Source organism: Microplitis mediator, chromosome 1 (genome assembly GCF_029852145.1).
Source record: "Microplitis mediator isolate UGA2020A chromosome 1, iyMicMedi2.1, whole genome shotgun sequence".
NCBI lineage: Eukaryota > Metazoa > Arthropoda > Insecta > Hymenoptera > Braconidae > Microplitis > Microplitis mediator.
In genome coordinates, this window is record NC_079969.1 from 28,806,655 (window position 1) to 28,828,871 (window position 22,217).

The 22,217-nt window shown below is 33.2% G+C and overlaps 4 protein-coding genes across 6 annotated transcripts in view; 2 read left to right on the forward strand and 2 right to left on the reverse strand.

Annotated features, from left to right (window-relative positions):
• LOC130675771 (RNA-binding protein MEX3B) overlaps positions 1-5,407 on the reverse strand; it is a 32,818-nt gene extending 27,411 nt beyond the window's left edge. The window contains exons 1-2 of one of the 2 annotated variants that reach the window (XM_057481625.1): positions 4,669-5,407; positions 4,191-4,552 (exon numbers count right to left, since the gene is read on the reverse strand). In XM_057481625.1, the coding sequence (XP_057337608.1) occupies positions 4,191-4,491 (301 nt within the window). In that variant the 5' untranslated portion in view covers positions 4,492-4,552; positions 4,669-5,407. Of the gene's footprint in view, positions 1-4,190 lie in introns of both variants that reach the window. The other variant, XM_057481616.1, reaches the window with a different exon arrangement.
• An 8,019-nt stretch (positions 5,408-13,426) lies between these two features.
• LOC130675785 (very-long-chain (3R)-3-hydroxyacyl-CoA dehydratase) lies at positions 13,427-15,484 on the forward strand. Of its 2 annotated transcripts, none has more exons than XM_057481637.1 (6): positions 13,427-13,640; positions 13,726-13,841; positions 13,903-14,019; positions 14,077-14,386; positions 14,475-14,579; positions 14,649-15,484. In XM_057481637.1, the coding sequence occupies exons 2-6, from the start codon at positions 13,758-13,760 to the stop codon at positions 15,323-15,325; spliced, it is 1,293 nt and encodes a 430-aa protein (XP_057337620.1). In that variant the 5' UTR covers positions 13,427-13,640; positions 13,726-13,757; the 3' UTR covers positions 15,326-15,484. The 2 variants fall into 2 exon arrangements, with proteins under 2 accessions (XP_057337620.1, XP_057337627.1); XM_057481644.1 differs by having other exon boundaries at positions 13,427-13,626.
• A 139-nt stretch (positions 15,485-15,623) lies between these two features.
• On the forward strand, positions 15,624-18,143 carry LOC130675760 (aldehyde dehydrogenase, mitochondrial). Its single transcript, XM_057481605.1, has 8 exons — positions 15,624-15,871; positions 15,948-16,193; positions 16,353-16,599; positions 16,662-16,996; positions 17,053-17,190; positions 17,250-17,414; positions 17,612-17,769; positions 17,859-18,143. Exons 1-8 carry the CDS (start codon positions 15,779-15,781, stop codon positions 18,004-18,006), a joined length of 1,530 nt encoding a protein of 509 aa, XP_057337588.1. The 5' UTR covers positions 15,624-15,778; the 3' UTR covers positions 18,007-18,143.
• A 213-nt stretch (positions 18,144-18,356) lies between these two features.
• Positions 18,357-22,195, reverse strand: LOC130675749 (myotubularin-related protein 10-B). The gene is made up of 10 exons (XM_057481594.1): positions 21,895-22,195; positions 21,632-21,826; positions 20,778-20,933; positions 20,591-20,715; positions 20,354-20,509; positions 19,789-20,093; positions 19,572-19,718; positions 19,340-19,512; positions 19,099-19,269; positions 18,357-19,029 (listed from the first exon to the last, which is right to left on the reverse strand). The coding sequence occupies exons 1-10, from the start codon at positions 21,952-21,954 to the stop codon at positions 18,571-18,573; spliced, it is 1,947 nt and encodes a 648-aa protein (XP_057337577.1). The 5' UTR covers positions 21,955-22,195; the 3' UTR covers positions 18,357-18,570.
• Positions 22,196-22,217: the final 22 nt, after the last annotated feature.

Below are 22,217 nucleotides of genomic sequence, written 5' to 3' on the forward strand. Positions count from 1 at the left end.
AAAATAACGTTGCCACCGGTGTAAATATTCTAGTCCGGTGTTAAAATAACGCCGCCACCGGTGTAAATATTCTAGACCGGTGTTAAGATAACGCCGCCGCCGGTGTAGACATTCTTTACCAGTGTTAAAATATTTTATTTTGTGAATATTTTTACTTACTCGATCACTATACTTGTTAATAAAGAATATTTTTTATTAATTTTCATAAAGAACTGACATTTTTTTATGTTTTATAATCTTTAAAGTTAATACTCCAAGCGGACGCAGTTTATCCTGCCTTTACACCGGTATTACCCCGCTTTTACACCGATGTTACTCCGTTTTTACACCGGTTACCCCGCCTTTACACCGATGTTACTCCGTTTTTACACCGGTTACCCCGCCTTTACACCGATTTTATTCCGTTTTTACACCGGTTACCCCGCTTTAACACCGGTATTTTTAACACCGGTGTAATTTTATTTTAACACCGGGCGGAGTTAAAATGAGTCCATTTTTAACACCGCTCTTTTTACAGTGTAATTATTTTTATGGAGAAATAATGTCAAGTGCGCATTAAATAACGGATAAATTTCCAGTGGAAACGGTTGTAAAAAAAACTAAACTAATCGTAAGTTGGTCCACGTTTTCAAGAGACGTCTGGCGACAGAGACAGTCATTGGTACTTCCGGTGGAGTGAGATGAGTTCACGCGACGCGATTACGATACGAATCGAGAATCGTGAGGGAGAAAAATCGAGGACGATAGTAAAGTTAAATAATATATTAATATTCTTAATATTATTTAAATTACCAACTAGGCACATCCTCATAATAGAACCGCGTATCAACTCATTAGCTTCTGCTGAGCTCCATTGTCGTGATAAATTATTTTATTAATTTATTTTTAAAATAAAATTTTATGTAATATTTGATATTTGGTAACTTAAAAATAAATATTATTTTTAAAAATCAATAAGGGAATTTTCAAGTGGTCATTTTACCCTGACATTTATATCAACACCAAGAGCATACGTGACGTAAGTCGGTCGCCATTTGCACGAGTAAACTAACTGGCGAATAATGTGTACGTACAAGCGTGTAAATAGGATAGAAAGTAACAAGTAAGATAAGTATACCGTAAAGGAGAATAAAGAATGAAATATAACACACATATATACATATACTAGTTATATTTTACACACACAATAAGAAACCACGTGGCGTCGACAGGAAATAAGGACGTCCGTACTCATATCTTCCGGACACTGAACTCAATAACGAAAAAAAAATTTTCAAATCTGTTAAATTAAATAATTAAATATATGACTTTTGGTCAGGATTTTTTGACCAGCAGTGAACTGGTCAAGGACGGTTTTAATATCGAGGTCTAGCGAGTGAGAAAATCTAGACATGATCGATAGCACGAGTATGCGCTTTATTACTCACTAATATATAATAATTTAAATACAAACATCGTTCATTTATTAATGACCATTGCATAGACCCGATGATTGCTCACTAAATCAACTAACAAGATCCCAGTTAATTTTTCTATTAGCTCTAGGCGAATTAATTTACTAGCAAACTGACAGAGTGTCTGATACACGAAATATTTGATCCGATGTAATGTTAACATGAGAAACTATTAGTGGGCCCTAAATAAAAGTGACGATGTTTTATTAAATATGAGGCTGCTGAAGCAAGTCGATTTATAAATATATATATGTGTATATATTTGAATGCCGTGCCCGTGTGACCATGACGATGATTCATATCCAGGTAAATCAAACTGGTTCCTTACACTCTGGCTTTCAGAGTTTGCTCGTCCCGGAAACACAATACCCACGGTATGCCATGAGAAAACTACCACCTCTATATTTTGTATATAATATCACACACTATATATATGTTTATTCTTACATAGGAGAATAGAAAGTACGAGAATTAAAAGTAAAAAAAAAAATAATACAAGTCTACCCTCGAATTACTTCTCAGCAGGGTGAAAAAATCAAAGACGAGGGGAATAACATCTGGGAAAGTTTTCAAGTTATACGAGAATTGCACTCGGTACCGAGTCCTTGAGAGTTCGAGGTCGAGGAAGATAAATTCCCCCTTGTTCATCTATTTTATTTATTGCCCAAATTTTTAGCAACTTAAATATTCAGTGACGATGCAGAAGAAACATGACCCGATAATCGATTTTTTTTCTTACGAATTAATTCCACTTTTGTCTGAAAATTAAACTCATCAGCGGTTTGGTATTCACATAAAAGTATTCTAATAATAATAATAATAAAATAAAATATTCAAGGCACAATGGGCCCACGAGGTACCTAAATAATTTATTTGGTTCCCTTAAATCGTATTAGTATTCTATTCGTCTATTAGACGAAGGTATAACGGGTAAAAAAATAATAAAATGGTGAATAAAATAAGGTGGCTCGTATGAGAACGGGCAACTGAGCCGAGAAAGTGACGATAACGGACACGAATCAAAGGAAACGTAAGTCGTTATAGTACGAGCACTAATACGAAGAACAATAACCCAACGAATGAGACAGAGATTGTCCGAGGAATAACGTGGGAGAGAGAGACCCAGAGGAAGAGGAGCAAGAGAGGAAACACGGGATTGGTCAATGGCACGCGTAATCGATTCTGCTTCCTCCTGTCTTTCCTCCCGCGCTTACCTCAACTCATAATCATTCTATCTCTATATTTTACGTTCAATCATTTATATATCTACTCATATCTGTATGTACATACTAACATTTATATCACACGTACGATTAACCGATACGTTTATGACGAGAATTATTTATCGCTCCATCTTCAGTTTCTCATAAAAATTTTTAGCTTTAGCTCCGAATCTAATAAAATTTAAAAAAAAAACCGAGGAGTTACAATCGACAATTTTAATTTTATACAAATAAATTATATTGGAGCAGATACAAAAAAATTAATGTAACAGCAATAATAATAATAATAATATGTGTAATAAAATAAATAAGAGATAAGACAACTTCTTATGGAGCAGAAGAACTTGTCCTTGCTTACGGTCGTTTCTATTTATAATCTAACGTAGTCACTTAAAAAATGTATTGCGTACTCGTGAGTTTTATTCAGTTGTCCCATGATTTTTTTTATTCGAAATATATAAGCGACAATCTACTGTATTACATTAAAAAAAAAAATAAAAAATTTATCACTTGAGAATTACAACAGCGATCCCTATCAGACATGATGATGATTATTGTTATTATTGTTGGTGATGATGATGATGATTATTGTTATTATGGAGTTTGGGATTTAGTGGTTAATGATAGACAAAAAATTACGAATAATCGTTCATGGACCCATGTCAATTTGGGGATTGAAAAAGGAGAATTAAACAAAATATGTATAAAATAGAGGAGGAGGGAAAGAGGGAGATGAGGGAGTGAGAGCAAGAGGCAGAAACAAAGGAAGCCGGTCCCAAAACCCAGGCTACGTTTATTCAAAAGTCTGGGAACGCGATTTCGTTCGACCTGTAGCAGAGTAGTGTCGACGAATTTCGACGGTTTCGAAGAATTCGGCCTCAAGAGTCTCGCCGTTTCCTCTCAAGGTTAACCCCCTTTTTTATTTAGTTATTATTATTATTGTTGCTATCATTATTATAGTCTTTTTCTTTAAAAAAGTACCACGTACCGGGTCTCTCATTTTCTCGCTTAGCTCGCGGTGAGGCCCACGAGACAGGAGTAGATCGAAGGCCGACTATTTATTTGCAAGACAACGCCCGCAGCCCAACTCATCAACTACAATTATATATCCACCTTTCAATAAAAATAATATTAATGATGATAATAATAATAATAACAACAACAACAGCCGACAACATAATCAACTCCTTTCTAAATTGTTAATAAAAAAAAATAACAGCATACAAAAAAACATACATGGACAATATTAATGAACAAACCGACAAAAAATATAAAAACTGCATCCGTAGTCACGACCTACGGCCACGCGCGCCATGACCTACTCAATTTAAAAATCCCGCCTCCTTTTTTAATAACTTTTAAGCAACTTTCTACGACACCGGTAATTTAAATAATTCAAAATTTTTGGCGCCATTTTGTGGATTGACAGCCGCCATTTGGGAGTGGAAATAAAAATAGGCAACTGACGGGGAGAATGAAATAAATGACAAAGGAATGAAATATGAGTACTCACCTTGGCGGCCAACGATCTCAGCCACGTGCTCGCTGCTGGGCACGGGAACGCACTCGGTCATGTTCTGGCTCTTCTTGGACCTCGCCTCCTCAAAGACGCTAGACGGAGTCGCCTGCAGATCACTCGGGTCGTTTGAATTTCCGTTCCCGGGGCCGGAGCCTCCGTTCCCCGTGCAGCCCTGGGTGCCCTCGAGACTCAGCATCGACAGCTCAAAGGCCAGTTGGAGGGCACGTTGTTCCTCCAGAGTACCAGCACCAGCGCTCACGCTGCGATCTATGTCGCTGAATAAACTTGTCGGCATCTTGTTTCCACGCTTCTTATTCGACAAATATACCAACTAATTATCCACACCTTCAATCACTCTAAAATATCAATATCGATATCAATGCAATTATCGTTTATAATTTTAAATCACTGACACGTTTTAATTTGTCGTCTGATAATTAAACAATTGAGCGTTATTACGTATTACAAATACCTGTAGATTTTTTAAATTCTCACACAAAGGATTTCTGCTCCCACGATTTATGCTGAGTATTAAAAACTAAAAACCCAGCCAAGTTTTCGTACAAAAATAAATTATTCAAATTTCAAATTATCAAATTTTTTTTTTTATAAGTGAGTTGGTAGCAAAGGCTCGAGTCCTTGAGATTTTGTAGCTTTTTACTCTTTTACTCAGTACCAAGTAACGATTGCCAATGATTTAAGATTTTTTTAAAACCACTTTCTTCTTTGTTCAAGACTTCAGTATCGTCATAAAAAAATTTTCTTGCAACAAATAAAATAATACACTTTTTTTAAAATTACTTTTTGTTATCTAGCACACTCGCGTGTATTCGTAATAATTTGTTGAATAATATTTCTACACGCGTACCAAGTGGTCTAGACAAATGCTGTTGTTGGTTATTACTAGCAATGATAATACTAGTAATTATATATGTACTTTTACTTTATTGGATTATGGAATATTATATTATCAATTCGGTATCACTAGTAATGTTGCTTTAGTAAGTATTTATTTTATTAATATTAATATCAATAATAATAATAATAATTGTAATGTATTACAACCGAGTGTTGGCGCGAGACTAAAAACTGACTGACAATACAATGTGTCTTAAATGTCGTGTTACAGAGTTGAAAAAACAGACAGACGCGTTACGGCTACCTCTCGCTCTCGAGTGTCACTGCGACTGACTACTGCGACGAACTGCGACTGCGGCAAGCTGCCGGTAACCGCCATGTGCCGGACGCCGGTTCTCGGAGCCTCTCATTGGCTAGAGGAAGTCACGTGCCCATGTATTCCTGCCCCCACTCTCGGGCAGTACTACACATCGATATTTGGCACTAGTGGTAGTGTAGCAGAACCAGAGGCAGAGACAGAGCAGGCTGAGACAGAAACACAGTGTGTAGAGTGTAGACCGTGTAGAATCAACGACAGCAGGAGTGGGAGCCGGAGTAAGTCAAAGCTCGACGAAACATGGACACGACACACAACACGATCAAACCAACCTTGGCACTGTGTGTGTCGTGTGTGGACACTTGCGCACCCGCGCGTTCTCCCTTGCTCACTCAACCATCGCACGCTCTTATTTTCCGCCTTCTCACTCCCTGTCTTTATTTCCACATACGTCTCACTCACTTTTTAAATTATTTTTTTACTTTTTTTTATTATTTTATTTTACTCTCTCTCTCTTTTACTCTTATTTATTCTCCATTTAATTTTTTTATCTTACGCATCATTTTTACCCTCTCTTTAAATTCATCCCGACTCTGTCGCGCATCCGCGGTTACCCCTCTCCTTATTTTAATTTTTTTAAACATTGCAATTAAATAAGTTTATGATTATTCGCGCGCTTTTGAGTTTTTTTGCTCTGCACTCCTTTTTATACTCGGTAAAAAAAAAAATTTAATAAAATAATATAAGAGTTTATAAGTATGAACATTCAACGTCCCCTGAAACCGATACCCGAATCATAATTTTTTTTTTTTAATTTCCTGTCGATGCTATTAATATTTTGTGTTGTTATTGGACGATATCAGAAATAGAGAAGTAGTTGGTTATGATATTAGATATATTTTAATTATCAAGTTTTATAAAAGATTGATGGATAATTTTTGTGAAAATGATCTAGAATTTCCTGGCCGATAACTTTCGAAGACGAGTAGAGCAGTGAGCAGTAACTTGGTATATTATATACCAGACTATTATATATTGGACCGAAAATCTACAATGAAGCTACATGGACGTTGAATTTCGGTAATTGGATCGTTCTTCGGATAATTTACGGACGAAATTCCGATAATGTTGTTCAGCGAACGCCAATTAAAGTCTCCAGTCTTGTAGCAAAGAATAAAAAAAAGTAAAATAAAACAAATGATTTTAAAATAACAAATAAAAAAGGTGATGAAAAAATTCAGATGCAAATGAAATTTTTCCACACCGTCTAGTCTGAGAGTAAACAAAACTAATTACACTCTTTGCAAGTACTTTCTTACTATTCCCAGTCGTAGATCGAAAAAAGTAGACGTATGGCGATGATACAAAAAATTCGTCATTGACATCTAGACCACCGTCAAACATAAATTTTTACAAGAGTTTTGGTGTTATAAAAGTATCACTAGGGTTGTAACTATTAAAAAATAACTAAACTTTAAAATATTTCTTAAAACTTCACCTGCTTTTCTTATCTCTAAAGCGAGAAGAGGTCCGAAATTATTTAACAGATGGAGGAATTTTCGGAGTAATTATTGGCTTAGCCTCAGCTACGGTTTAAAGTTTCATTTTTTTACTTTACTTGTCTTAAAATTACCTACACCATTGTATACTTTTCCTTTTTTTCTTCATTTTTCCTAGTCATAGTTATAATTAGACTCGCCGACTGCCGCTGATTTTAAACGATTACCTTTTAGATGACGCTAGAATTTTCGCTAAAAGTTTATCTTAAATTTCCAACAGCACCGAATTAGAAAAACCGCATAATTATTTAAAAAAAAAAAATATATAATTTTTCAAGTTTTAAATATGTAAATAAATTACGCTGAGACTAAACCTCATGGAAGTTTCTAGAACTCGGTAGTGTCTTAAAGCTGTAAATACTCGAGACTAGAATATTTAAATGATAAAGTAATTTACTTGAAAGTTATTGATTTAAATAAATACTAAAGATTTAAATATCTAATGTATTGATTTTGTGATGGTCCACCAAAGGTTTAAATTGCAATTCAATTCTAATGATTTGACAATTTGTAATGATATTTGATAAAAAAATATTTTAACAAGTAATAAAATTTTTTAAATGTAAAAAAAAAATATTATCTGAAATAATTTACTTGGTAAAAATAATATTTATCAATAATAAATTTTTATCTAAAGTATTTTATTCTTTTTTTTTTTTTTTTTCTTAAAATTTTCCATTGATGCATAACATAAAATTGTATAGAGATATTGTATAGTGTTTGTCGGTCTTCAAAGAGATGTTCAGGTAAAATTTTCAGCAAATCCCATCCAAGCGATTCGAGCAGCAAAGCCCATAGAGTCCATCAATACCCAACGCGAGTTTCACTTGAACCCAAGAAAAATGGTTGTAGTATTTTTGTATTTAGGAATGCATGCAATGGTATTTGTGATGGACAACCGCTTTTATTTTTCACAGCTCAGATACAGAATCTATCCTACCTATAGCTATACCTATACCCGTATCTGTGCCTACTCATTTTGGAGTGTCAGTGGGATGACACGTCCAAGTTTATGTTACAAAAAATACGCACGCGGTAGTTCCGTAGACTAGGATTTTCTACTTAAAGTCTACAGCAAATGTGTAATGGCATAAAAAATTTTTAGTATTTGAGTAAAACCCGGAGCAAGGAGCTATAGATTCAAGGCTGTCAGTACAGCGTGCTGGTTTTGCCTCAAGCACCTGCCTTACCCATGTACAAAACTACTCACTCTGTCTCTCTGCATCCATTATTTTTCAGCCATGCTGTCTGATAATAGACGTACTATTTCGTCTTGTTCCTCTCCCTCATTTTACCTCCGCTCTGGCTGCCAGCAAACTCCGCTCACAAGCCAATACAACTTCTTAGCCATTGCCATTTACGTTAAATTATACAATTTGTCACGTTTATAAATTTTACCATTGTCCTTTATTACCAGCACTAGTGATTAATGGGTTTTGGAATTTTCCATGCTGTAAAATCCAAAGCTGGTAAAAATATAAAAAATCGATTACACGCAATAAAATAAATAAAATTTTTTATTTACTAAATGTCGAAAATAAAATAATATTTATCTTGTAATAATAGACTAAACTAGCGTTATTGAATCCGAATTATAACTAATTTATAATAGTAATAACAATAATAATGATAATGATAATAAATTTTTAAAGTTACAGTTAACGATTTATAGCGAGGGTTCATAGGTTAAATAGGAACATTTATCTTACTCAACCCCTTGGTGCTGGAAAATAAAAGTATAAAGTAAGAGAGGAATTTTTCCGGGAAATACTTTAAGAAAAATATTATTTAGGTGTTTAATAAATTTTTATCGAAGTTGGAAAAAAAAATACACAGACAAAAAAAATTATTATTTTTCTTATGTTGACATATGGGAAATTCCTATGTAGGCATAGTAAACATTCTTATAGCAGTATGGTAATTCACATGTAAAAATGGAGAAAAACCGAAATTTTTCCTATTCAATGTCCCTATGGAAGAGCCTTAAAAATATTGTGGAATGATAATTAGCAGGCAAGATTTTTAAAAAATTGACCAGATGACACACAGGGGCATGCCCTGATAGTCCCATCGAACAGGGTCATGTCCTGTTGCAGCGGTTCTTTTTTTTTGTACACATATAGGTAAAGGGAAATTTTTTTTTCTAAGTACCGAGCCCTGAGTCTAGATTATCTATCGAATTTCTATGATTTCCTATTGAATTTCTATAAATTTTCTATAGATTTTCTTAGACAGCGATCCGGATCAAAATTAAGGCGTCTGATTAGAGCTTGAAGGCCTCGGGAATATCAGACAAGTCTTCTGGAAGAACGGTAGCACATATTAGAAGTGCATGAAAAAAAATTTCTTCCCTTCAAGTTCAAAAAAATATTAGATACGACAGACACACGTGGCCAGACGTCCACTCGGAAATAGCCGGAATAGTTTCTTAGGACTTCAAAACGTTGAGATCTGATGGAAACTCAATTTTCGAAAATCAGACCGAAACCAATAACTTCCCTTTTTCGAAATTTTTCAATTTTCGTAGCGGGAAGTTAAAAAAAATTTGCAGAGAAAAAAAAATTCACGCGAGACTTTACTGGCAGATGCCGAAACACATTTTGCAGAAACATTACACTAGTGGAAAAAAGTGGCGATTATTTCTATATTCATATAAGGAAAATTTCGTAAGTCAAAATTGGAAAAATTATTCGAAAATGGTAAAAATAGCCATTTTTTTTTCTTGTGTATGTTAAGCAAGTGATTGATATCCCGATAAAGTTAATTAATGCAGACAATATAACATTAATACAGTGTTAAGTGACCAGCAAACAAATAACATCAACCGCCTGTTGGATCGGTCGTCAGATTTTTCAACGTAAGCAACCGGTTAGTCTGCAATCATTATCGTTATTTGCGAAACTTGCAACTCTCACATTGGAACTTGGGACAAACAATGAAACAAAGGACTTACAAGTTTATTTTATTTAAATATTTCATTTTACCAGCTCGATATTTACTTTAATAATCATCCATAATTTTTTCTAAGTAAATAAAAATATAAATTGATCATTAGCTAGGGCGTGGAATTATTTAATTGATAATCAAACGAAGTAATCAACGTCAAAAATAATAAAAAATGAATATAATTAATGATTCGGCTTCGGCTTCCTTTTATAAATATAAAAATATAAAAAAATCGATCTACAATAGACAGGATGTAAAAATCCACAGAGAAATGATACACCGGAAACATCGAAGGACTTTGAGTTGATGCTTTCGTTTTTTCAAGGTCTCTAAAAATTACACAAGAGAAAAGAGAGAAATATCTATCCACAGCCTACAAGACTAAAGATGTATCTCATCAACCCGGATCGACGTGTAAATTTTTCACACACATCTTGTTCTCACAAAATATATATACGTAATTCTTATTTCTCATTTCTCATTTCCAAACATCATAAGTTGGACTCCTCGCACTCACATCAGCTAATAGTGAGGCGAAATTGTTGGTCCGTTTGAGGGAGAGGAGAAAGTCCCCAACAGTCGATTACGGCACCCATCGACACCGATTACGAGACTCAAACACGTTATAACATTAACATCCTATACAGATTAAATAAATAACACAATACAATACAATGGTATTAGTGTAGCAGATGCATACATATTTTGTAACCCCGAAAAAAAAAAATGGAAAAAATCACCAGCTGTTTACCCCACGTCGATCATAATCGATATTACATTGCATCATTCCCATTAATAAATATTACGTTAAATTTTCTCTAAACACACACCGGACAGCTCCGAGAAATGGAAAAAAAATAGAAATGAGAACAGACGCAACCGTTCCTCCCATTTTTTAAAAATTTTCCACAACCACCCGATGAAAAAGGTCAGAAAACGGAGACAGCAAATAAATAAAAGGAAAAAACCTTTTGGGCTCGCATATGGCATGAGTTGTCGGAAATATCGGCCGAATTATGCAGATGTCACGATATATTTTATTTCCTGTAATAATATTATTCCTCGAAAACCTCCACTCTTTCAGTTCAAACATCCATTACACATTTTTAAAAGTACTTGTGTATTAACTACCTTGTGTCGAGACAAATAATGTTAAATTACTAACAAGTAGCCGCCTAAACCAAATATTTAATTGGGTACGCCGACGTCGCGGCGGACTTTGCTTTTAAATGTTTTCAGAAAAGAAAAGAAAAGATAAATAGGAGCTAAGGGGGATTAAGTTCTTGTGAAAGACGGTAACGATGGCTAGAGACTGACGATATATAGTCTAGATCTTTAATATTATATACTGTTTTTATCGAGGCTGGAGAAAAAAGCCAGTTGAGTTCGGTTGACAATGAGGGTAAGGCTCCTTTACAAACTTAAGACTCGGGCCCGAAACAGCTGGTCGATCTTACATCGACCTCGTCCTCGTCGTCCTCGTTGGTTGAGAAACTAAAATATATATATTATGAATGTGTATAGGTGTTGGTGGTGGTGATGGTATTGGTGGACAGAGTAAAGTAGAGTATAAGTGAGGTGACGTGAGAGACAGAGGAAGAGGTGAAAATAAAAAAGGAAACGGTACCACCTGGCGTACCTGGGATATTTTGCTGGCTTACCTGAGAGCAACGCTTTACCTGGGGTTACGCTGCTTTTGTACAAACCGGAGCACCCGCACGATACGTGAAACTTAGCTGCAGGATACCAGACATCAGACTGCTGAGCCATCAACTAAATGAGATCTCAGTCCTATATATATATATATCTATAGATAAATTTTTATGTCGACTCGGTGCATTATATTTTATCAATAAATATATTTTAACAATGTCTTGTGGAAATAGAAAATATATTTTTTAAGTAACCCACCCAGAGTTCCCACTGCTGGAGATCTTTACACGCATGATACTATATGATGACTATACAAAAATTTATTTTATGGATTTGGAACGTGTCTATTAAGACCAGATGAGGACTGAGGCATTGGGAATAAAATTTATATGTTTTTTTATAAAATTAATAAAGATGAGGGTTAAATGGGTGTATTGTTTATTATTATTATAATTAAGTTGTTATTAATTAATAATTGAATAAATTACTCGAGTGTTTTTCTTATTAGTAAGACAAGTCGGAGAAGAGATAAGAAAAAATATTCGTGTACTGATGGAATTATCTTGTAAGATCGTACGTCGGTTTAAGGATCACGAAAACACATCACGCATCACGAAGCCCCAAATTATATGATAATGAGTGTAAAATAAGTTGAGAAGATGAGGTATAGGTAATATTCTGGCCGCACAAAGGAGTCGAGTTAAAAACAAAAATTGCCAATAAGTGCAGTAAGTAAATGACTTTTAAGATGCTTCGAGTCTTGAAAGACCAGCAGTCACGCGTCTCAAGGTCAAAGATTTTATAAACTGACGTACCGCGATGTTGATGATGATGATGATGATGGTGATGGTGATGATCATGACACGGGCGTGTGTGCATCGCCATCACCGGCACCCGGCATCCAGCAGCTGCAAGAACACACTTGTCGTGTGCCAGATGATCTTTTAGAAAGCTTTGCTCCCTTATATATATATATATGTATATATGTACATGTTTCGTTCCTACGAATTTATCACGAGGATTTCAAATTAAATGATTTATCGAACATGTCTGAGAACAATTGTCGGTTTTTATTTTCCCAATTATGTCAGAAAAAATTTTTCATGTAAAATAAAAGGAGGATTAATGGTGCGGCTACGAATGGAGTGAAAAATTTTATGCATGGAAAATTTAGGGAAAATAATATTATAATATTTTACTTACATTTGTTATATGTCAGTAGTCCAAAAGGCTTTTTGCAGCCGTTTCCGGTGGCCAGCTCTTTTATTTACCCGCCAACTTACATCGATTTTGCTAAAGTATTATAAACTGTGACAAATCAAGGAGTCATATTTTTTTTTCTTCTTTTTTTGTTTGTTATTGTGAGAACATATTTTATAAATAAACATTTTTTCAACGGTTTTCTATACAATAGATTATATAAATCAGGGATTAAGAGCAAAATTTTTTTTTAGTCCGCTTTAAAAATTTCAAATACACTTACAACTTTTTTTGGGCACTCGTATATATATTTTTAGATATTCATCATAAATGCATATATATAATTAATATAAATATACCTATTATATATTTAATAAGGCTTTAAAAAATAAATTTATAATTTTTTAATTTTTAAAAAAATAATTTTCTAATTGAATAAAAAAAATTATCAACAAAAAGCTTCTTCATGTTATCCCAAGTAATATATAATTTCAATAGGTATAAATACTTTGTTATGAATAAATCTATCTAATAAAATTATTCATTGAATTTTATTTCACGAGGGGTTGAATTAGATCATTGAACTTACGTTTTTAAATTTATTATACCGAAAACTACACTCGCGCCGCGAGTTGTCGCGGCAACTTCCGGAACTAAATGACTGGTATTGATCACTCCAACTAGTTCACCAGTTGCTACGTCGATAACAGTAGACAGAAATAAACATTCTATTCTTATCAATAACTCGGCAAATCTTCTAAAATAATAATTCTTTTTTTCAATTCAAAAAATTGAATCTTGCAAATGGCCATTAATTTTTTCTCACTAAAAAAGAAAAGTCTCCAGATGTGATAAGAAGAATTCATACCAAAAATCCATATTTGGTGAAATAATACCGGTAATTATTAAAAAGTAAATAAATAAATACATTTATTTTACGGTAATTAAAATAATTATTACTTATTATTTGTTACATAAATTGATTTATTGATTGCAGATAATTATATCAAGTATTTTATTTTTAAAAAAATGTCCAACGCACAAAGTCCAAAAGTTTATTGGAATCAAACAAACAGTGATATATATTTAAGAATTGATATTAATAATCCTCAGGTATTGATTTATTTTAAAATATTAATATATATTTGATAACTAATTATTTATTTTTAAACAGGGATCGGAAATTCATTTCGAAGATGACAGCATGCAGTTTTCAGCATTCAAACCTGATGAAAATGGACCAATAAATTATTATTTTAATTTAAAGTTTTACAAGCAAACTGATCGTAGGGTCAGTAAATTTATTTATTATTAATTATTTTTTGTTAATTCGAATTTATGTCAACAGGAAAATGTGTACGAGCTGATAGATCAACAATTGCAGTTTATTTTGAGGAAACAAACTGAGGAAAAGTGGCCCCGACTTAGTACAGAGGACACAGATCCCTCGTGGATTATTCCAGACTCGGACAAAATGACAAAAAAAAGTTTGTGCAATGAGAAGAAAACTTCCAAGCCCGAGTTCAAAAAATTGAGCGAGGAGTACGCGGGCTTAAATAATAAATTCCATATGGAAGATTTTGAGAAGCGAGATATCAATGAGGATTATCCTCACATGTATGACAAACTTCATAAAGAGGAGCTGGGATACAGGAGAGGTAGCAATAATTAATTCCAAATATTTGATCGGACAACTGAATGACAGTAATTACATGATTACTAATTAAATTAATTGATTATTTGCAGAAGATTATAAAAAAGTGTATTTAGTCTTCTATAATTTATTCCAATTCATTGGGTTCCTCTACATTTTGATAATCATGGGAATCAAATACTCTAGAGATGGTCCAGGTAATTAACTAATTGTGATAATTATTCGAGTGGATGATAGTCAGTCAGTTCTATTTGATTTTCCACTAGATTCCATGAAAGAGACGTACAAGAGCGTAGGAAGTTTGCTGAAATTCGTACAACTGATGCAGTTTTTAGAAGTAATGCATCCAATATTTGGCTACACCAGAGGCAATCCCCTGATACCATTCGTCCAAGTCGGTGGCCGAGCATTTATTCTATTTGTTATGATCGAATCAGAAGTGCGGATGCAAACAAAGCCGGTGGTGTTTTATCTGTTTTTCGTTTGGAGCCTCGTTGAAATTTTCCGATATCCCTATTACATAACGCAATTGCTGAAGGTAAATATTCCACTGATAACTTGGCTGAGATACACGGTATGGATACCGCTCTACCCGATGGGGTTCCTGTGCGAGGGCATCATCGTCCTGCGCAATATTCCCTACTTTGAAGAGTCACAAAAGTACAACGTGGCGTTGCCCAACCCCTGGAACTTTTCATTCCACCTGCCGACGTTCTTGAGGATTTACTTGTTGATATTCTTCCTGCCTGCGCTCTACATGATGATGTCGCACATGAACAGGGCGAGGTATGAGAAACTTGGAAAAACTAAGGAACGGAAAATCATCCAGCAGAATTTGGGCTTCAAGTTCTTCGTAATTAATTTTTGTCTGATTGCTGGCTTCTGTATATTTTTTAAGTGGATGGGAAATACTGTTAAAAATTTTTTTGATTTGCACGAATAATTGTCACGTGAATTTAATTAGTTTACGAGTTAAGATTTTTTATATAATTTAAAAAACTACAGCATTATCTTTGATGAAAACACAAGTATTTAAAAATGTATGTTTTAATTAACGAGTATTAACTATTTTTAAGCCTGCGTTGAATTTAAGTATTGAATTTAATAAAAATAATCATTTAAATAAATAAATTAATGATTTTAATTATTTTTCTTAACCTCCTTAGCGGGAAAAAAAATCAAAAAAATTAGTAATCTACCGCGCACATTTCTTGCGCATAATATATCACACATGATACTGCATTGTTTCTCACAACGTAATTTCCTGACATTCTTAAACTTTAATCTTCAATCATTCTCGTACCGCACATCAAGTGTCATCAAGTTTATTACCAACAAGATCATACTTAATCATTAACCTGAAAACCGTAACCGCGTGATCAATTAAAAACCTACGATGCTTCGCGTTCTAAAAAAAATTCAGCTCTCGAGGGCTTTTGCATCAGCACCACCGGCACCAGAGTTAAATCCTTCAATAATGTACGCTGGGGTAAGTAATTATTTTTCTTATCTAATCTACATATCAATTAATCTCAGTCTTAATAAAATAATAATTAAAAAACCAGCTATTCATCGACAACGAATGGCGCAAATCCGCTTCAGGCAAAACCTTTAAGACAATAAATCCCACGACCGGTGAAGTCATAGCAGAAGTCCAAGAAGCTGGTGAAGAAGATGTAAACCTGGCTGTCAAAGCAGCTCGGAATGCTTTCAAATTGGGATCAAAATGGAGAACGATGGATGCATCACAACGCGGTGTCCTTCTTCATAAATTAGCAGACTTAATTGAACGTGATCATATATATCTTGCTGTACGTATCAGCATCACATTCTTAATTATTACTCAATCTATTTACATTACACGTTTATTACACAATCATCAGTTATTTATTTATATAATCAGTCATCGATAACGCACGTCATCACGTGGATTTATTAATTATCTCTCATATTTATATTTATTTATTCAGTCTCTAGAAACGCTGGATAATGGAAAACCTTTCACAGCATCTTACGGCTTCGATGTACCCCAGAGCGCCTCCGTACTCCGATATTACGCCGGCTGGGCTGACAAAAATCATGGAAAAGTCATTCCGATGGACGGAAAATTCTTTGCTTACACGCGACATGAACCCGTTGGTGTCTGCGGTCAAATAATTCCCTGGAACTTTCCTTTGTTGATGATGGCCTGGAAAATAGGACCAGCATTAGCAACAGGTACCCGCTGGTGACTAATTAGTTTTAAAACTCAGGTTGAATAATTAAATTTAAATGTCCAGGAAACACGGTGATACTAAAACCAGCAGAGCAGACCCCGCTGACGGCTCTGTACCTCGCTTCGTTGATAAGAGAAGCCGGTTTCCCACCCGGAGTCGTAAATGTCCTTCCCGGATTCGGAGAAACTGGCGCTGCGCTGGTGAATCACCCGAAAATTGACAAAATCGCGTTCACTGGATCAACAGAAGTCGGGAAGTTGGTTAAACAGGGCGCGGCGATGAGCAACTTGAAGCGAACTACTCTAGAGTTGGGCGGAAAGTCTCCGAATATTATTTTGAAAGACGCTGATATGGATTATGCCGTCGAAACCGCCCACTTTGGTTTGTTCTTCAACATGGTGAGTTTTTATTCATTTTAAATTTATATTTTGGTATTTTATTTTATCGTCTTCAGGGACAATGCTGCTGTGCCGGGTCCAGGACTTTCGTCGAAGATGATATTTATGATGAGTTTGTTGAAAAAAGTGCTATCCGCGCTCAGAAAAGAACCGTAGGAGATCCATTTGACCCAAATGTCGAACATGGACCCCAAGTAATTTATTTTTAAATAACTAATTGTCGATAATTATCAATAATATATTTTTTTTTAAGATTGATGAAGAGCAAATGAATAAAATTCTGACAATGATTCAAAGTGGCAAAGATCAAGGCGCTAAATTAGTTAGCGGAGGTGACAGAGTCGGTAGTGCCGGTTATTTTATTGCTCCAACTGTTTTTGCTGATGTCCAAGACGACATGACTATCGCTCGTGAAGAAGTAAGTATTTTTAAAAAAATCTAGATCAATTAATTATCTCAATCCTCTGCTAATTAATTAATTAATTAAATTATTTTAAAAATTCCATCTGGATATTTTTAAATAAAAAAATTAATTCAAGCCTCAGAATATTTATACTCGTATAAATTACTGACAGTAATTGCTGTAATTATTTAAAATAAAAAATATTATTACAGATATTCGGACCAGTCCAACAAATATTGAAATTCAGCGAAATTGATGAAGTAATAGAACGCGCTAATAAAACAGATTATGGACTAGCTGCCGCTATTTTCACAAAAGACATCGATAAAGCCAATCATTTAATCCAGGGATTACGTGCCGGCACAGTTTGGTAATTTAATTACATCAAATATTAATAATCTCTATCTAGTCAACCAAAATCTATGATAACAATTACAATAAATTTAAATTTATCCACAGGGTAAACACTTACAATGTCCTCGCAAACCAGGTGCCCTTCGGCGGCTACAAAATGAGCGGACACGGCCGCGAGCTCGGCGAATACGGACTCGAAGCTTACACAGAAGTTAAAAGTGTAATTATGAAAGTACATCAAAAAAATAGCTAAATATTTTCCATCATTACTTAAAAATTTTAAATTAACGCTCAGTCCCGCCATATTAAATTTGTTACCTTTTACAAATACAAGTACAAAATTTCCGTAATCGTACATATATATGTATATATATATTTTTTTTTGTATTTAGTTCTAAGGAATGTAAAATAATCAAGTCTGAGAAAAGACAATAAAAATAATTTTTAATACAAAGGAATTTATTCCCATACTTTGAAAAAAATATAAATAAATAAATCAATATATATTTATATTTATTAATAATTAAATATTGCTATTTATATTTTAATAGAATCTAAAAAAAAAAAATAATATAAATAAATTTATAAAAATGAGTAAATTTAATATTTAATAATTAAAAAGCGTTTCCGATGTAAAAATAGCTGCTTTTTATTTCATCAGCTCACTCTGCATACGGATTAGATTCATTTAAATAACAATCACTCATGTGCCATACAAAAAATCAATTAATTATAAAAAAAAAATCTCAGAGCCTCTAAAAATTGACAAAAAAAAAATGTCAATGTATTAAATAAATAAGTAATAAAAAAATAATTATCAGTCTGGTGCAGTAAGCAACGACTGTGCGTCAATAAAACTCTCAGTCATCAGCATCGAGTTGTTCATTATCGGAGTACTGACGGTACTGCCCGAGCGTTTGTTACCGAAAGGATAAAAGCTATCGATGTTCATTTGAACCAGAAATGTATTTATTTTTTCAACAGGAGACCCGCAGTTCCCGTTTGCGTTTATTTTCAGTTGGTTTATGCTGTTCTGTACCAACCGGACGTACAGTTCAGAGTGATTTTTACCACCGTTACGGATTTCCAGGGGCGGAATCCACCGGAAGTAGCACTGGGTCCACAGTTCAAGACTCGAGACATTGCACTGGGGCTTGAGGAACTTTTCTTCGTCACTCGGGTTGAAGAACGGGCTGTAGAACAGCAGGATATCTTGATCTGTGAACTGTTCGCGCCAGTCCCAGACGCTTCTGAGAACCAATGGATTGTTTGGATCCTAAAAAAAATATTTTTATTGCTTACAGTAAATAAATAAGAGTTTATTTAAACGGTGATTGACAATTACCATCGCAGCAACGGTACGATCTCTTTCGCAATTAAAAATAAATGTATCAAAAATAGATACATGAGCGGTATCCCACAAGCTTGTTAAATATGTCTCCGTAAATTCAAATTTTGATGGATATTGCTGGCATAGTTGCCACACACAGTCGAGGTAGATCAAAAATATTGGAGACTAAATGATAAGCAATCAGTTAATTTTATTTTAGAACTAGACTTTAAAAATAATTTTATGTAAAAATTACCTTTTCGGTGTTGGGTTTATTAATATGACCTAGACGATCACAGAAAGGGTGACCGGCAGCTACCCACTCTTTTTGCAGCAACGTTTGGAAACCAGTTATTGTCCTAAAGTATGGGTCAAGTATTAATTGAACTAAACTTGATATTACGCAGCATAAATCTCTACCAGCATTTTCTAAAATAATTATTTAAATTAAATATTATTCATCATAAAGTAGTTTTGATAAAATTTACCTTGCAGTATAACAGAAGTACCAGAATTTAAATGCTCACTGGCTTCAACAGCTTTTTGCAAACAATAAGAAATAAATTTCAGCCATTTACTGCTTTCTAATAACGAGTAAAAATTATTGTCTTGTAACCAAAACTGTCTTATATTGTCTGCAATAACAATTACATATTAATTTAAATTTATATATAACAAATATCACATACAATATGCAAGTAATACCTGGTGAGCATAAAGAAATAAATTTTGAAAATCCATTGGCTACAGATTTAACATTAACGTCTTTATTTAAATCAATTACCGCCATTGGTTGTTTCTGCGGATGACTTTTTCGTATATTTTCTAGCATTATATTTTCTTGAGTGCGTTCTGTTATCGTTGGTATCAGTTCAGACATTTTAACTAAAGTCGCTCCACGATTGTTTGTCCAAGACCACACTGGAGGACGGTTGTCTTGGAAGTGCGAGGCCGCGCCAGTTAATTGACTATCTGTTACTGATGCTGGCACTATTATGTATTCTGGAAGGCTGATTAAATATTTATTACTCATTACTCATTAAAACTCGTAAAATATAAATACACCCGAGTACTCATCATAAGAAATTTTTTTTTTAAATTTCAGTCTTCAGTTTAGTTTTGTCCCGTTTTATTTTATGATTTAAAATATCATACTTATATTTTATCAAACGCCGTTTTATAGATTTTTCCTATTGTTAGTTTATAATTTTTATATTTTTAACGGAGTCTTATAATGAGTAATCGACTTTAATAATTATGATAATTATACCTGGATGATAATTGATAACGTAAATTAGCAGAAGACAATCTCCAATTTCTTTTGGTATGCTCATTATTACACGAGGTGCGATTTAATTCGTTCTGCCAATCACTCATACTACGAAACAATTTAACTTTTTTATCTACGCTGCTGTAATACGGCTCTCTATAAATAATAAATAAAAATAAATTATCGTAATTATTATAAACTATAATAAAGCCTTTAAAAAATATCACTAAAAATTACTTGTAATCATAAGCAAATAACAATTGATGCCTTCGTGGAAACGCATGATGCAGAAGAGTAGTCAGTAAATTTTTTCCATGCCCGACTGGAGAAAATTTAAATGAAAATGACCATGTCCTAAAATTCTGTAAGCAAAAAAAAGAGTAAATAAATATTTATATAATTATTGAATTATTTGAATACTTACTTTACAAACAATGAAAATTCCCTTAACTTTAGAGGGAACTGTACTACCAGGGACTAATTTACGTTTCTTATCACCCATTATTAAGTAAATTTCATCAATATTTGTCAGACATGAGTCTGTGTAACCGTAGAAATGATTTTGCTGATGATTTAGGTCCTAGAAGATTTAAAAAAGTAAAAAAATTTTTAATGAGCAATGGAATTGAGTTGATTAAATTATGATACTGGTTAGCAGACGTCTAATAATTTTTGGATTTTTTTTTAGACGATAAACCATAAAAAAAAAATATTTGAAAAAATTGCACCTGTAATTTTTTAAATTTTTTACATGTGCATATTTTTAGTTTTTTTTTTTTCTTCAAATTTACTTGTTAAAAAAAAAACCAAAAATTTTGAATTGTTTGCTAACTTCAGGATCATTTAAATATGATACTGAATTTAGCAGACGTCTAATAATTTTTGGATTTTTTTTCAGACGATAAACCCTAAAAAAAAAATATTTGAAAAAATTGCACCTGTAGTTTTTAAAATTTTCTACATGTGCATATTTTTATTTTATTTTTTTGCAATTGATTTGTTGAGAAACAAAAATTCAAAAATTTTTAAATGTCTGCTAACTATGATACTGAAGTTAGCCGACGTCCAATAGTTTTTGGATTTTTTTTTAAACAATAAATTATAAAAAAAAAATATTTTGAAAAATTGCACTTATAGTTTTTTAAATTTTCTACATGTGCATTTTTTTAGTTTTTTTTTTTTTGTAATTTATTTGTTGAAAAAAAAAAATCCGAAAATTTGTAACTGTCTGTTAACTTCAGGATCGTCTGCTAACTTCAGGATCATGATTAAATTTACCTCAGCATTGGAATCATCGCTTGTAATAAATGACAGTTTGAAATTAGTGACAGCAAGTACTCCAGAAATACCCTGTTTTAAATCACCAACTGGTGAAAACATCAAGACACTTTGTGCTTCTGCAATGAGAACTTCACCAGCCAATAGTTTAACATTATTATCATTCACTGAATTCCTCCTCTCAGAATTTATTTGCTAAAAATAAATAAATAAGTAAATAAATTGAGTAGTAATTAAGGATAATAAATAAAGTAAATAAATACCTGCATCTCATGCTCTTCCATTCCAACATAACTAATAAAATTATTACAACTCTTATCCATGATTGTCGAAAATTATTAAAAGTTTAAACAGATCAACAATAAACAGGAGGATAAATTATTTGTAAACAATAAATGAATAATTAATGTGTACACAAGACACATAACACTCGCGCACTTTTAAATGATAATTTAAATTTTTTTGTAAATCATTTTTTTAAATTTAATTATTTTAAAAATAAAATAATTTGAGTACATACGCACTTGGACAATGATTTATGTAATTAACAATAAAATAGACTTTTTTTACCTTTATTTAATAGCTA